This window comes from Struthio camelus, chromosome 11 (genome assembly GCF_040807025.1).
Source record: "Struthio camelus isolate bStrCam1 chromosome 11, bStrCam1.hap1, whole genome shotgun sequence".
Lineage (NCBI taxonomy): Eukaryota > Metazoa > Chordata > Aves > Struthioniformes > Struthionidae > Struthio > Struthio camelus.
Window position 1 is genome coordinate 6,837,056 of NC_090952.1, and position 16,600 is coordinate 6,853,655.

Sequence of the window (16,600 nt, forward strand, 5' to 3'; positions counted from 1 at the left end):
GCCCTTCACTGGCATGCTGCACAACAATTTTAAAGGGCTGAAGAACATGAGAGAGATTTTGCCCTACACTGCCTAGTTCAACACACACTGTTGCTTTCAGTATTATTTTAAATTAGAATCTATCATAGATTAGTCATTAATTCATCTTTTATTATACTTAAAGAAAAGCCTGCAGTCTTGATTTCAGAAAAGTCGGATTTTATTCACCTGTGTCAGAACAATGAGAGGGAATACTGTTGTATATATAGGACAGGAGCACTTATAACTAAAGCGTACACAGCGCTCTGAAACTGGTAAGCTAAAAAGACACGGCACCGGGACTTCTGGATTCAGTCCCAAATCTACTTTTGATATATTGAATTATTTGGAATACTTAGTTCAGTTTCCCTGTTATCCAATCTGTAAAATGTCACCGTCTTACAGGGTGCTGCAAAGTTGAATTCAAATGTTTTTTATATATTTAAAAATAATGTTAATCATTAATTGCAGATAGAGGCAAAACCTTATGAAGACAGGGTCAATACATTATACTTTGTTCTCTACAGGCGGAGAGCTGTTAGCAAGAGCAAAGAATCCATATTATCCGACCACGAGCGTGAGGCTGTCAAATACCAGCCAGCAGTGCAGGTTGAAGAGGACACCATGGACTTCACACTGGAAGACTCTGTTCTCCTTCCTATGGATCCAAACCTGGAATGCCACAGCCCGCCTCCAGATTACAACTCCGTCATTCACTACTCTGCCCCTCCAGTGTAATCAGCCCAAGTTGATCCAGGGCCCCTTGTGCCTCTCTTAACAACGCTAGATTCTCATGTGCCTCCATGCCTGGGGAAAAGAGGCTGGGTAGAACGAGAAGGGAAATCTGACTGCACACTGGTTCACGTGTTTCTCCTGGCACATCTCTGATGTGAATGAAACCTCTTTAGGAGCACCCATCTTGCTACCTTTAAAGGCCTATTACAACATACGCAGCAAATTAAAATTCTGTCTATGAGAATCATAAATAGGAGCTGCAACCCAGAACTGCTTCCACTCCTTCTTCCCCTAACTGGGACTGTTCATTGGCACTTGCAGATTTGCCAGTTTCTTCATTCACGTTTTACTCCGTAAGAGTCACCAAGAGTCATGACAAGCTAGTTTGGGAGCAGGATTCATTCTACTGGCCTTGCATGCATCCTGCAAGGATTATACATTATGATGATGCTGTAAAGAATCAGTTGAACAGCCATAAACGCTAACGTTTTGCTTTTGGAGAAAATCCAAAATTACAACATTTTAACTTGGTATCTCACCCTCCCTAAATGGTTTTGAAATATCCAAAACATCTTTGTTACAATTTGCAATTTATTTCTCCTGCCTACAGAACCCATTCTTAAAATGACACAGCACGCACAAAGCAGATAGTACTCACGTATCAAGACACAGGCCGGTCCCTTAGGCTTTTGGGGCATATAGTGTGACTAAATCTGTTTCCCTATGTTTTGCTTGTCAAAACAGCAATTTATTTTAGGATGCACGCAACAGGGAACCTTGATTGAGATGCATCTTTAATGATTGCAAGGCACCATCAATGCCTTAAATAAGAACCTGTTAAGCTTAAATACACAGAATTTCCCAGCACACATGCACATATTTATGTGAGTGTGCATACAACACAGAGTTGTACATATAACAACAGAGTTAGTTACACATATAAACGCGCATACACTCTTGAGGCTCCAGCAGTGTAGCAGCAGTTTTGTGTTTCCTTTCTGGATACAGGTCTTTTTTTTTTTTTTTTTTTAATAAAGCACTTCCTCTGGATTCCATCACAGATGCCAAACAGTTTGATCTTGGGAGTACTAGTCCATGCTAAACTGTGAGCATATGTGATACATATTTGTCCCTGACTGTCTCGCCAAGGTAAATATTGGTATGAAATGAAATGCCCTCTGCATCTAAGCCCTTCATGGTTAAGTCAAAGCTTTTTTCACAGTCTAATCATACAGACCAAACAGATCAAAAATCCTCACGTTTGAGAAATTCAAAGTGTGTTACCTCCGCTGTGTGTGGTAGGGACTGTTGGCCTGCAAGTAGGTCTGCCCATGTCCCATGCATACCCCTGTCTTTCTCACAGCAATTTCACAAGTAAGCAAATAAGTCTTGTCACTGAATGTGCTATGAAATAATCAGAGCTGACTTTAGAAAACTAGGAAGGGATAAAGTATCTAGGTTGCCAAGCCTAAAAAGCAAGGTTGAGAAAGCTGTTCATTGACAGTCAAGGCTATAACCTGCTAAGTTATAAACCTAGGTCTGTATATTAACTTCTCCCTGTGCACAGTTCCTTCCAAAGTCTGCACAACCCTTTCCTTTCATTCTTAGGCTTGACACTCTGATGCGACTTCTTCAGAGAGAAAGAATTTTTCTTCAGCACTACAAACTGAAAGAAGAAAAAAAAAAAAGCCCGACACTTCCAGAACAATCATTTTACCTTGGTGAAGACAGCCTAAATGCTCTTGCAGCAGCAAAGAAAACATTTCCGGATGATCAGTTAAGAGTTGGTTACGTTGGAATAAACATGAAAAAAGCCTCAGGTATTATCAAAGGGGGAGACGAAACTCCAAGCCCCACACCATGTTAACTGTGAATGCTAAAGCATCTGAAGAAAGGGCTCTTGGGAACTGCACTGCTGGTTCTCCTCAGCTTCAGAGTTGACCTGTTAAAGAAATCATCGGCAGTAACTCAAGAGCCCCTCCTTTATAGTGGACCTGCTAAATAGCTGTGGTCTGTAGTTGCTTTATGGTCATTTTTGCACTTCTTTGTATTTTAGTACCTATGTATTAACTACAGCTGGTCAAGTAACAGAAGAAACTACTGGAAAATAATTACTGTGGCTCATTATAGCAGTAAGCTCATTATATCAGCTTTTCATCAGATAGATGGGAAATTAACTATCTATAGATCTCATCAAAAAGTAAATCACTTCTTCTAGAAATAATTTATTCATATGGCAAAATGTAAAAAAATGTGCATACGGTTTGTCTGGCTCTACTGTTAAAGGCACCAGTATGAGATGGTTTGCTATCGTGCCTTGCTCTGTAGCTTAGGAAAATGACAGTGTGTAAAAACCTTTGCTTTTAAACTTTAAAATAAGAACATACAGGGAAAAAACTGCAAGTACGCTCTCTATTTTGGAAAAGAATGGGAAACACTGCTGTGTGAACTATGTGCTTCCAAGAGACTAGCAGGGTATATTTTCTTTCCTGTTTATCAAGGACAAAATGTAGAGGTTTCTCTGAAACCAGAGCAATATGAAGGGTGTTTCCTGAGTGGGACCTAAGAGGACACTCCAACGGAGCACTGACAGCCAGATCAGCCTTTCTGGCTCCCAGTAACACCCATCAGCCTTTCTTACATCGTGATCTGAGAACACAAGAGTGCAGGCCCGTGCGCTCAAGACACATTTTAAAACAGTGGCTGCATTGAAAGCTCCCGGAGAACTGAGGGCTCCCCTGCAGCGGCAAAATCAACGGCTGTCTTGAGCAGTATCGATGGCCGTTTCTTCAGATCACACAGATACCCTCCAAACCCATAAAGTTGGCCGTCAAGTTCTCAAAATGGCAAGCGACTGATGGTTGGGCAGCTGTGTTTCCAGAGTTTATTCTGAATGGAAGGTTTTCCCTACTTATGGTAAATGCAACAAGCAAAAATACTGCCTGAAAAGTATTATTGAACATATGTCTTCTATTTTATTTACTAATATTTTGTTCGTACTTTTCTCTCCTCCCTTAATTTAATTATTTTTCTTCTCTTACAATGATGTATATAGTTTACCCAGTAGACACAAATATAGCAATTCATTTATGTGGTAATATTTGTAACATTTTAGTCAAATGAGAAAGAGATACCCTGATATAACAGATTTAAGTATCTTTACTAAACATTTCACTAATGCTTGCAGGCCAGGCTCCAGTTTACAGTACCCTACTAGTGCCATTTCATAGCAATTCTCCTTTTGGTTGGAAGTATCTCTGGCTCTCACTTATTCCCAATTGTTATTTAGCTTCAGTGAGGAAACAGGGATCTGGAGGAATCTGGCAGGTTTATCTCATTCCTGGAAGTGTCGCCGTGCAGCTCAAGGTAAAGGAGAGGAATTTTACTGTCTCTGTTCTAACTCAAGACTGGTCTATGGGCTAGAAAAAGAGAAGGGGCCAAATTGCTTAAATGATGTAATGTTTGATTATTGTTTTTTCAGACTTCTCAGGGATTCTTATTTGACTCCTGTCAGCCACCTGCTTTTTCTAACCTTAGTGAGCTCAGTGATATCTGATACCAGCAAGCACCGTTTTTTTCCCTTAATAGCGCTTCCTCCAACTGCTCGTTTCTCTCGTAACCCCAGAGAATTAGAGCAAAGGGACTCAGAGCTTACCAGAGAAAAGTGTTCTCTTCTCCCCAACAGTCACCTGCTACGTAGGAGTCCAAGCAAGGATAAGGTGCCTTCCCCTGCATGTGCCTGTTTAGGCTGGTGTTTACAACAGCCTGGTTTCCTACCTCCTCTTTTCTCTGCTTTCCATGTTTCTTGATACTTGATGTTCTTCGCGGTCCCTCCAGTCGGTTTGCCCTGTCTTTTGGCCAAGATCAGGTATAAAGCTAGCTTCACCCTGCTATTTTCTGTGCGTTCTGTTCTTGCAGAGGCTGAATTAGATAATCTAAAGCAAGCTTTTTTCACCTTAAAAATGTTTCTGATATAAGCAAGGGAAACTAGTTTATACTGCTTTGCCTGGAAGCATCTCTGTATACTTCCCTGATCAAGAGAAGCTTCTTTCTTTTCTGTTATTTCAGTATTTGAGACCTGGGGCAAGTCAAAGGTTGCTGTCTATCTATCTGAAACTCATCTCTTAGTCCTTTCTCAAACAATTTGGTTTCTCTTTGGTTCTTCCCAGTCATCCTAACCAGGATGCTGGGCCCACAACATCTGCCCAGGATATCAAGGAAGGTCAGATAAAAATATCAAGTCTTTCTGAATAATAATCTCAAACAAAACCACTGAAACTTAACTACATTTAAGACTGCCTGCAGGTTTAAATTCTCCTGGTTGCCTCCCGATATAAACCGCTCTACTTCACACTAAGATGAACACTGCTCTTTAGTTCACTTGGCAACGGTCTAGAAAAATGTAGAGTGGCCAGCCACTTACTCCTTATATTTAGTCTCTGTAGGAAAGTCTATTGGCATTTAAGCCTGTCATTGGCCAGCCAACACCTTATGACTTGTCTTCTCAATGACCCTTCACGTTAAACATTGCCTCTGCTTTACCATGTCCTATCTTGCTTTGAAAATTTCATATGGCCCTATTCCAGCTGTAAGGCTGTGGTCTTGGGTCAATAGTCTCTAGCTCCCTGCAGCACCAACTGGACAACACCAGGAAACAAAGCAGATGCAGAGAAACATCACTAGCTAGTAGCTCCACAACAAGGTAAAGCACTGCAGGGTTTTCCTGAACACGGGAGCTAGCCAGGATCAGCATCACATTCAGAGCTCAGTCTACTTTTTTTTTTTTCTTACGATAAAGTAGATGGAAAATACAGAAAGTACAAATATTTCCTTAGTCCTTCCCTACCAGAAGTGATGGCCAAACCCTGGTATCCATATTCCTGTTTTCAGACTGCCTCATGAAAAACAGAAGCAATTTTGCCTCTGTAGTGACACCAGCACGATCTTATGCAAGTAAAATTCAGGGAGGCCTTCCAGATTTGACCCGATCAAGAATCGGTCAGAGGGTGTCTAGAATGTAAGTGTTTAGCCCAAGCGCTGGCTTGTTTGTTTGATGTATGTGTGTTTTCATAATGTGTTTACACAGAAGAAGAACACTTGCTAGACTGGGTCCTTTGGGACCCCAAGCAAATATGATGCCGTAAGGGCCATGGTTACAGGAAGACTAGTGCGGAATGCGGTGAGCAGAGTGTCCCATTGTCCTGCCTAATAATCCTGTTTCACAACAGCCAGCACATCCTTATTGCTCGCTTCATTTTTCCTTAGACCTTGAGCTGTCAAAGCAGCTAATGAAAACTGGGAAAACCCAATAACCAGGGACTTAAATAAAATGAACTAAGTGCCATGTAATTCTCAAAACACTAAGGAATGTGTGTCTGCCCTGTTCCTGTCTGTCTGAAGGATGTATGCACTGAAAACTCTGCTTTCTTATGTAGTCAAAAATTGTATTGTATCTATTAACCAAAAAATAAAAAGATTCTATATTTATACAGCCCAGGGCTCCTTTGTATCATCTCTTGGCTTGGGAAGTTTTGGCCTTGAAGCAGAATATAAATAAATAATGCAACAGTTTTGAGAGATTTTTTTTTTACAAGGCATAGATCTTGTATTAATTTCTACCGGGGGTTCAAAACTCAGGGCAGGAACCTGCCACACTGTCATTGCTCAAAGATATCTAGCTGCTACATTTGCTTTAAAGATTCACAGATCTGGGAAAATGTTAGCCCAATTTGATGGAGGAATCCACAAATCTAGCTGCTGCCAAAACAGTCCATGAAACACAGAGACTGTAGTCTTATTAACAAATCAATGAGACTACTGAAACTGAATCAGAATTATGCTTTCTAAATAAAAGCCATGTTCACCAAAGCACATAAGCGCTAAAGTGTGTGAAGATAATTTGCAGAACATGATAGCATTTGAGGTTGTTCAGGTCTAAAACTTCAGGAAGAGTATTTAATTTAATTTGCAATAATATTCTAAAAAGAGCACAAATAAATATTTTCCAAGGCACAGCCAAGATGATGATGTTGAATTTTCACTTGAATGAAAGCTGCACTGTTGAAATATAGGCTATTCCATGCTCTTATTTCATAGTGTCTAACATTTAGAAAGGTGAAGATAAAAAGTCTTCAAAAAATATTCAAGTGAACTGGGTATGCCATTTTCCTTACCATTTGACTAATCCTCCTGAAATACTATTTCCAATTCCTCTTTTCATTTTGGTGGCATAGCAGCTAACTACCAGCTGAAAAATATGAAATCTTTGCCTTTTTATACGAACTGACAAATATTAGTTTCTGCTTATGCCTTAAAATAATGTTATTAGAAATGACTGCGTTAGAGCTTCAGAGCTGTCCTTCCATTAGCACAATCTTAAAAGTTATTGGTCTGTGTATTTTGCTAGTCACATTAAAAAACATGAAGCACTCTAGTCATTTCAAACATTTTAAAGTTTCTCCTCATTCCCTGTTCCAAAGAGTCTTAGAAATAAGTGTCTAAATTATACATCTCATTCGAAATGCAACCATCTCCTTTCATCCACATAATGAACAAGAACATTCTTCTCTGTAAAATATAAAATATTTTAGTGATTTATATAATGTATGACTCATGTATAAGCTTGCTAGGCAACATAGAGCCTCCTTCTTTATGGGAAACTAATGTATTAAATGGTGGAAGGAAAATATAGAAAGTTAACTGCGATTTGCTTTTAGCACAAAATGTGAATTATTGATCACCTGGTATTACACACAGCTTGAGCTACAAACTACTTCTTGCAAGATGCCCTGTTTTGGCATGCCTTAGAAAAGTATTCTGGGGAGAAAAAGTACAAAATTAGGAATCGAGAAACACAAGCTCTTCTCTTAGGCCTTGGCCACGGTACTTAACTTCTCTGTCCCTTACTTTTGCCATATGCGAGGTAAAATATTTTTGTTTGATCGTTTTTACTGCAGCAGCACGTACAGACACAAGACCACAAACTCTCAATCTGAAGGGTTGAAACTTGATGGCTTGAGGTGATAAAAATCCAAAAAGACAATAGGGACTAGGAAGAGAAAGACACAGGAGAGAGAGAAAGAGGTTTGCTGGTGGTCGCATAACAGGTCAGTGACAAAGCAAAGAACAGAACCAGCTTTCCGACTTCCACTCTGTTGCTTTTTCTTTCCTCCTATAGTGAGACTTAACTTATGAAGGTTTGTAAAGTGTAAAGGCCAGAGTGGAAAATACTGTTATTTTTATATGCTTAGTAAACACTGAGACCCACAAGCAGTAGAGAATAATTTTACCTCCAAACCTATGAAGTAGCCCAAGTCTTTCATAAGATACCAATATATATTTTAAATGCTGGCTATTGCCTGTCCAAAATGCTCCCTACAGGTTGTACTGTAATGGACTGGCCTTGCTTAAAAAGTAGATGAAGCTGTGCAAGGGCCATAAACACAGCCCTGACTCTTAAGAGTATTAAAGTTGGCTATGATGAGTCATAAAAGTGTTATTATGGCCTGATGACTTAGTACTCATTACAACTAAGAGAGGATAAAGTATTTTGTTTAAATTATTTCTTAATAGCTAACAGAATGCAGGAAATCTAGTCCTGGCAGTTACCTCCCCCACCAACACGGACGCAGAAAATGAGACGAGCCTTTTCCTCTCCCCTTCATGTACAGTCTACGCACTTCTTCCATATCTGCCCAAACAGCAGTGCTGGAGCAACACGGCTCCTAAACACTCCTATTCCATATTTCTGTAAACGGCATTGAAGACAGGGTTGTGATCCAGAAGGACGAAAAAGGACTGAAAGATATCTCAAAACATAAGCTGTCACAATATCAAATGTCAAATGCCAAGGTGAATGAAATTAATGAGGTGAGCCTACTATTCTTTCCATGCATGTGTCACTGATGGTTCTTAGTTTGAATGTCTGATCCACACAGAACCCCCTGGGCCTGAATCTAGCCTGTTATTTACTAAGCTTTGTACCCAATAAAGAAGAAATATTTCCTCTGTGGTTCAAGCTGTGCACCTTTTAAGTCCAGAGAGTCTTCTTCAGACTGTAGACTGACCACAAAGGAGACAAAGAGGTGCATTTAGCCTGTCAGCCCTTCACTAGCTGTGAGCATACAGAAGTAAATTTAGCTGGAATGAGAACTCACAACATGCGGTGAAAAATAAGTATGCGTGTAAACCAATGTAGGCAAACGCAACTGTTTGTCTTCCATTAATCACAGGTCCTAATAGGAGGAACTCAGCCTGCTCTTCCTTCCCGTTAATGGGATTTATTCTTTTAGTTCAAGTAACAGTGATCATGGTTTCAGGGTAAGAAACATCCAGATTCAATCCAAAGAAGGTCTACTGAAATAATAAAAAAATGAATACATACAGGACTTAAAAGGACACACACCGAGCATGTTTGGCCTTATTTAGCTTAGAGAAAGTTAAGCTAGAGAGGAGGAAATTCTGCAAGGAGTTCACTGGAATACAGGGCAGACTGTTTTATTGATTTTTCTTTAGCTTTATGTTATTACTTCACATGATTGGTTTTAGGGGGTATCCAAAGAAAAAAGTATACGGTTGTTTTGAAACAGGAGACAAATTGAAGAGACGGATCTGAAAAATGTGGAGAAACACAACTAGTTCTGCTAGAATGGCAAGAACAAAACTCAAGAGTGGAGCATGAAGGTTTTCACTGCTGAGAGCAGTCAGCACGTCTGGAAGCACAGACTCCGGCAGAGCAGGATCTTTGAGGAAGCAGGACTGCCCATCACAGAGAGGGTGGCAGTTTGTCTACTAGGAATAAGCCACTGCGTGGTAACGATCCTAAATGCATCATTTGCATACTTGCTAGGGCAAACTAGCTACACAGGTAATCAGTTCAGTTCACTGATTTCACGTGGGGTAGGATCTGATCCACCCAAAAGAAAACAAAAATATGGTTTCAAATAGTAGGAGCCATATTAGGAACCTTATGAAAACCAACAAGGACAAATCCTGCACTTGGGAATAACTAACTCCTTGGAGCAATACAGGCTGGAGACTGAGTGGCTGGGGAGCAGCTCTGCTATAAAGGCCCTGTGGGTCTCGGTAGACACCGGCGGAGCACTGTGCCCTGGCAACACGGAAGGCCAGTAGCGTCCTGGGCTGCACTAACTGGAGCACAGCCAGGTAAAGTGATTATCCCTCTTTACTTAGCACTCATTAGACTTCATCTAGCACACTGAGAGAGGCTGAAGAACCTGCACTTGTTCAGCCTGGGGAAGATATGGCTTTGGAGGACCTCAAAGCAGTCCCTCAGCAACTACAAGGAGGTTTTCAACAAGAAGGATCCAGGCTCTTCACAAGAAGGATCCAGGCTCTTCACAGCAGTGCATGGTACAAGGATGAGAGACAACATACAAACTGCAACGAGAGGTGCAGACTGGATATAAGAAGTAACCTTTTCCCCACAAGGACAGTCAAGTAGTGGAGCAGGTTGCCCAGAAAGGTTGTGCAGTCTCCATTCTTGGAGGTTTTCCAGACCAGACTGGATAAAACCCTGTGTAACCTAGTCTGACCCCACAGCTGACCCTGCTTGGAGCTGGAAGGTGGACTCCACACCTCCTGATGTCCCTTCCCTTCCAGCCTGAGTTATCCTATGATCAAGAATGACTACTTCATTCTTTAGTTCTAATATAGCCTCTCTGCATGTAAATTACATTCCTCAACACGGTCAAATTACCAGCGTAAAACTTCTATGCCTTTCCTAGTTTATGCTTATTGATTCACCTCGAGACTCAACAGAGCTCATGGAATCATATAGAAATTGGCATCTGCTAATAGTTAATTTTTTTTAACTTGTTTGCATCAAAACAAATATATGGCAAGACTGATCTCGCTTACACCAGTGAAACAAATGGTTTTCTGCATGTGTAGGATTAAGCTGGCTACTCCAAGAAAACTTACAGGCAGTTTTATCTTACAGCTTCACATGCACACTTCTGCCTGATGTTTTTTCTTAACATTACTCTATTTCACTTGCCACACAACTTATATCACTCAGTGTTCTTTCAAACCATAATTTATCCTTTTAACACACCTAAAAATGACACTAGTCAATATTTAATGTTGTCCACTGTATTCTTAGTGACCTGTCTGTTTCTCTGAACTTCTTTTAAGGTCACATTTTTACCTTAATCCTGTGGAAGACCAAGTCTCTAAAATCAAATCAAATTTCTAAAATCATTATAGGATGTTTTAAAAACTCTGAAGAGACACTCTTCTCCCTTGCAAATGAAGCTGAGATCTTATTTCCTCCAGGTCACTTAGGGGAAAAAGGATAATGCATCTGTCAATAATACACTGTTCTTGGCCAAGTCAGATCTGGTAGAAATGTCTCTCCTCTGTGTTCCACATATTTTTCTGTTCACAGTTTTCACTGTGAAAAGTTTTTACAGTTTTTCTTTTCTTTTTTTGTCTTTCTTTCTGCCAGCGTAATATTGCCAAAGAAAAATCCAAATGAAACAGCAGATAAGATCAAAGAAACCAGCAGCACAATGCAGCCCTTGTTTTCTCATCAGAATAGAAAAAAAATTGCTCAGCATCTCCCATACATAGGCCTGTGCCTTCTGCCCCTCCAGGCTGCTGTGGATGAGCAATATCAACATGACTTTTTAAAGCCAGGACTATGTAGCATGTGATCTTCAGGGTCAGCGGAATAAACTGGGACTTCTTTGGACGCTGTACTTGGAGTAGCAGCTGTTTATTTTCAAGCTGAACCATTGTCACAGTGAATTCCCCCAAAACCCAAAGGTTAATCTGCTTTTCATAACTGTACATTCAAACAAAAACAAAACAAAACAACAAACAAACAAAAAAAACCCACAAGAACTTTATTCTTTCCTGGGAGAGTTTTGACCTTTTATTCATGTATATTTTTCAAATTCGGTCTTCTGCTGTTTACGCCCCAAGCTAGGATGTCAGAAGCCATCTTAGCACAGAGCAGAACTACAAAGACAAGCAGGGATAAGGCAAGAAGAGCAGGTGGAAGGGGGTAAGAAACACTGGTGTGCTGGATCAAGGTAACGGGCTTCTTAATCATCTTACTAAAAAACTGAGATGTATAGAATTACCTTCCTCTATTTCCCTGAAGACCCTTGATGACCCTTGTCTTTGTCAAGACAAAAGTATACTACGACTTCACAGCCCCATGTAAGGAGGACAGTATGGTGGACTGAAACCAACATACTGCCTTTCCAAGCGCTAGAATAGCTGGATCAAAATCTGAACAGTACAAATGACTTCTTCGTTATCTGACGGACTGATTCTGAACCTCAAGCTGCGCTTAAGGTTACATCAATAATTCCTCCTATTGTCATGATGATATGTAAGTGGATCAAATCATTGCACTGACACCTATTGACCCAGCATCCCTCTACTGCTGAATGGTATTTTCTTCAGTGCTGATACAACACCATTTTGCCCTGGTGCTAATCTTTGATGTTGTGAGATCCCAAATACCTTCTGAATTCTTTTGCAATAAATGTGATGTGCCAACAGACTGCAAAGAAAAACTGAAGTCTTCTCCTTTCTTTCCCTGAGCAACAAGTAGCTGCTGCTTGCTGGTGCCAGGTCCTGCACTGCTGCATCAAGTTGCCCTAAAGGAACCCTAAAGCACTGCTTTTCCAGTGGCCTCCATTCTCTGCCCCTGATTGCTTACAAACATTTGAGCCAAGGGAAGAAAGAACAACCCTAACCAATAAAGACAGAAAGCTGGATTACAGATGACCTGAGAACAAATTTTACCTATCCAAAGTACAGCCAGGAATTTTCCTTGGACTTGAGCAAGCTACAGCAAAAATGCTAGGCAATGCTAATTCATGCTACGTAGTTCCCTTGTCCTCACGTTATCCCAAAGGTGGCAGAATCAACAATAATCTATTTCCTAAGACTATAATTTGTACTTAGGTGTCCAAGGAGTTTTTTATTTAAGCAAGATTGATTCCCGCCTTTTTTCTCTTTTAACCCCACTAACTGAAGAATGATACTTTTAATAAGCTGAAATATTAACTAAGAAAATACTCAGAATGATTTATCTGGAGAACTTCAAGGAGCTACTGATTCTGATAAAGTGTTAAGAACATCTTTCCTCATCAATCTAAAGTTGATTCCTCTAGTAATGCAAGATGTAAGTAATGGCTGGATATGTTTGGTAGGATTTAATGTATCTCATATGAAGTGGAAAGATAAAGCCGGAACAGTTATATTTTGGCAATATACAAGTCGATCACCATTTAGACTCCACTACCATGTAGCTAATGGCAAAATCCCCCCAAAAAACATAAAAGAGAAAAATGTGGATAGTTATAATGACTCCCAATACACCAGGTAGCACAGGCAATTCTAAACGCTTATGCTTCTTGGGCAGGTGCACAATTATAAATTGTTTACCAACTTTCAAGGCAGATCCAGGATTTTCTGTTGGTTTGGGGCCCATATACTTCACATAATCAATAGCTACAATTCCCCAGAAGAATCTGTTTTGGACTGGGCATTCCTGATATTTTTGACGCTCCCTTCCTCTCTCACGATCCAGTAAAAAGTAATCCATCGCTGTCTCTTCACAAGGATTTCACCAAAGGGGTGCTCTAACACCGATGAATTTGGGCAACAGTAACGAGAGGAGAACGTTTATCTGTCATACATCAGAAAACAAGGAAAAAAAGGCCATTACCTTGGAAAGGACCTTGTAACTTTCCAGACACCCTTTTTCATTCTCAGCCCAAACTACCACCTGTGCTTCTCTGCAAGCCTGGGGGATGGTCGGCAAAATCCCTACTAAGGGCTACTTCCTAGTGCATCATTATACGTTGCAGCTTGTCACATGCTGCATGAGGTTTCCATAGCAGTTTGTTGTTTGGTTTTTTTAAATGACACTGAGACATGTTTCAGCGCTCTCAGGCATGTGGCAACGCAGACTGAGTGCAAAAAAGAGACGCAGAGGGGAACTGTCCTTTACAAGGTAATGGCCATTTTTATGTTTTCTAACATGTAACTGGTTGTTAGTATCACCTTGATAATGAATAACCAAGATTGTTCTCTACAACACTTTTCTCCTAAAAAATCCCACTATACCACCACAGCATGCAGCTATTAAAACAGAAAAACGAAGAAAGATTTTAGTAAGGTTTGTAAAACTCTAATAGAGGTGGACCCCGTTATCCCCAAAGTAAGAGCTGTCCATGTTATGTAGAATAAATGTACTTGATAACAAAGCAGCTTAAAATTCATCTTTCTTTGTGTATTTTCTAAATTCAAATAATGGAAGATCAAATACATGTACTTGATGGCAGGTATCTGATCAGCACCCACGGATTAGATCTTGCATTGTCCACTTCAAAAACGTGAATACAAAACTATCTATCTCTTGCAGTTATTTTTGTATTTGAAAGCATGGGCATAAACATGGAAAATCCAAGTTGAGGCCAGTGTGTAGATCAGTTCCTAGATCTTATTGTCATTCTTGTTACCGGTTCTGGGGAGATTTTACCACTTCCTCTAAAACAGGAGGAAGATCAAGTTGTGTCAAAGACCACAACTGGGGATATACTAAGGAGAATAAAACGAAGCAGACCACTAGACCATTTCATTACACTAGCTCCCTGCCATGCATTTTGGGGTTTAGGAAATTCAAACCAAATGACTACGCAGGGCACATACTTGATATCCTTTTAAAGGAGACAAAGGCTGCAAATGTTTTTGCAAGCGCAGTACAAGTTATGACAAAATATGTGAAAAATGTCCAGCAAATGACAGTATAAATCCCAAGAGAGATTCAAGACTTTCCCTTTCTTTTTGAAGACTCTTCAGTGGGAGTCTGAAATCTGGGAAGAACTACTGTATAGGCTGCGTTTTATGGGAGGGTACTGTTGGTGTGTATATTCCCACACTTCAGATATTAGTCTCACCACTTCCAGCTATTCCCATTGGGTGAGGTTCCGTTTTAGTTGTTGCTCTGCTGAAGTGGGGCATATTTTTAGGTATTACTAATAGCGAAAAGGTTTTGTCCTGATCTGTGTCAATATTTCAAGTAAGTAAATTATGTTTCATACATACTGTGCATTCCCAAAAGACAGGCATAGAAAAATCTAGGAGGTTAGGGAAGATCTAGGCTGTGGCACAGGTGGCCTTTGGAAGAGGTACAAACTAAGCTTTTAAAGTGCTGTCTCTTCTGATGTGCAAGGAAGTTTAAATGCCTGAGGATTAAAACGAAAGCAATGAACCCAAAAAACTTTTCAGTCTGAAAGAGCCCAAAGTTGAAGAGACAGAAGATGAAATTACACTTGAGCAGTGCTGCTGTTCCAAGACAAGAGACAAGCAGGACAAAGAGCCACAGCACAGCCCATGCAGATCTGGCTCCTTTTTCTTCTGATGCCATAACAGCCTACTAGCAGGCAGCTAGCAAAGTCTCAGACATTTGTTTTTTGCCCTCATGAAGATGTCCTTATGAAGCTTCGAATACCAGAATGAAATTATTAAAATGATATTGCAAGGAGACAACTGGAATTAGGCTAGGAATTAGGCAAAACCAGTTCTTATGTATAGAAAATGAAAGTTGTAAACTAGAAATCTGAGCATGGGATGCTAAAGGTGTAGAGGAGAAACCTCTTTTTCCAGCATGATTATATACATATGCTGAAATTAACATAAAATATTGTCAAAATAAAGACTCCCATAAAAGGAAAAACTCCTTCTTAGTACAGTAGTTTTTACTTTAGATTTTTTAAGAAGTAAGATGAGGCATCATATGAAATATTCCAAGTATGAGATTGAAAGAAGAAAAACTTTTCCAAACAACTAGAAGAAGGTAGTCAAAGTTGGTCACATATCCCTGCAGAGAATGCTTTTTAGGACGCTATTTTAATGAGCGATGAAAGGGATTGTAAAGATAGTCAATGAAATTTTAGCACAGTTTCAATATTTACATTTGCTGGTAAACGTAATTTGCTCACAGAAAGATTGCAAATGTAACATGGACACTTCATATTTCAATATTCTTCTTTGCCACACAGATAAAAATGTATATATGCTTCCAAAATCACTTTATTCTATCATCACTGGTTCATACGTCTTAAATAGCTAAGAAAATGTGTGGAAACTGTGAAAATTAGTAAAACATCAAGTCTGAGCAAAAGTAGACACTATTTGTAAAGATGAGGCACTCATCTTCATTAGCCACAAAAACGGCCATACTTTTTTACTGAAAATGTTTTGATTATGGATTTATTAAATTGCTAAGACTTCTATATTTTTCAGATGAAAGAGTCTGTTGATGAGAGAGTTTGTTTTCAGTTGTGCTAGTTGTCTATAAGAGAAAAAGTCCATTAAAAAACATCTACGGAAAGCAATACAATTAATGCTGAATTTTTTGTGAAAAGATGTTAAAATCTTGAAGTTTCAAGGATTTAAGAAGAGCAATGAATAAGGGACCAGTCTTTCTTTTTCTTTTATTCTTTCTTTTTTATTTTTCTGAATGTGCGTAAGGTTTTATCTCAACCATTTCAATGCATATCTAAAGGAAGAGATTGCCCTTTTGTTCAATTCAACCATCTCCTTTGGGATAAGGCAGACTCTTTCAAAAATCTGCCACATAACAGTTCAGACCACTTCATCTAAAACATCCGAGAAATTATGCCAACAGAGATGCAAACTATGAGAAATACTGAAAAACAGTTCCCACCAGTGTGAGACTCATTTGAGTGCTGAGGTAAAGATTTTAAGGCAGAAAAGAAAACTGATCTTGTGTTAGTCTTCTTCCCCACAGCTTCTGCCACAGATGTTGACAGCTACTCCCTGGATTTACAGTTGGAAC

General features: G+C 39.7%; 1 protein-coding gene and 1 long non-coding RNA gene across 5 annotated transcripts in view; one reads left to right on the forward strand and one right to left on the reverse strand.

The window, feature by feature from the left end:
* LOC104150953 (vascular endothelial growth factor receptor kdr-like) overlaps positions 1-6,244 on the forward strand; it is a 147,333-nt gene extending 141,089 nt beyond the window's left edge. For both annotated transcript variants that reach the window (XM_068956592.1, XM_068956593.1), the window contains exon 30: positions 546-6,244. In XM_068956592.1, coding sequence (XP_068812693.1) covers positions 546-756 — 211 coding nt within the window. In that variant the 3' untranslated portion in view covers positions 757-6,244. The remainder of the gene's footprint in view (positions 1-545) is intronic.
* The window catches only part of LOC138068698 (uncharacterized), a 152,128-nt gene that overhangs the window by 41,212 nt on the left and 94,316 nt on the right, over positions 1-16,600 (reverse strand). The gene's annotated exons all lie outside the window — the stretch shown is intronic.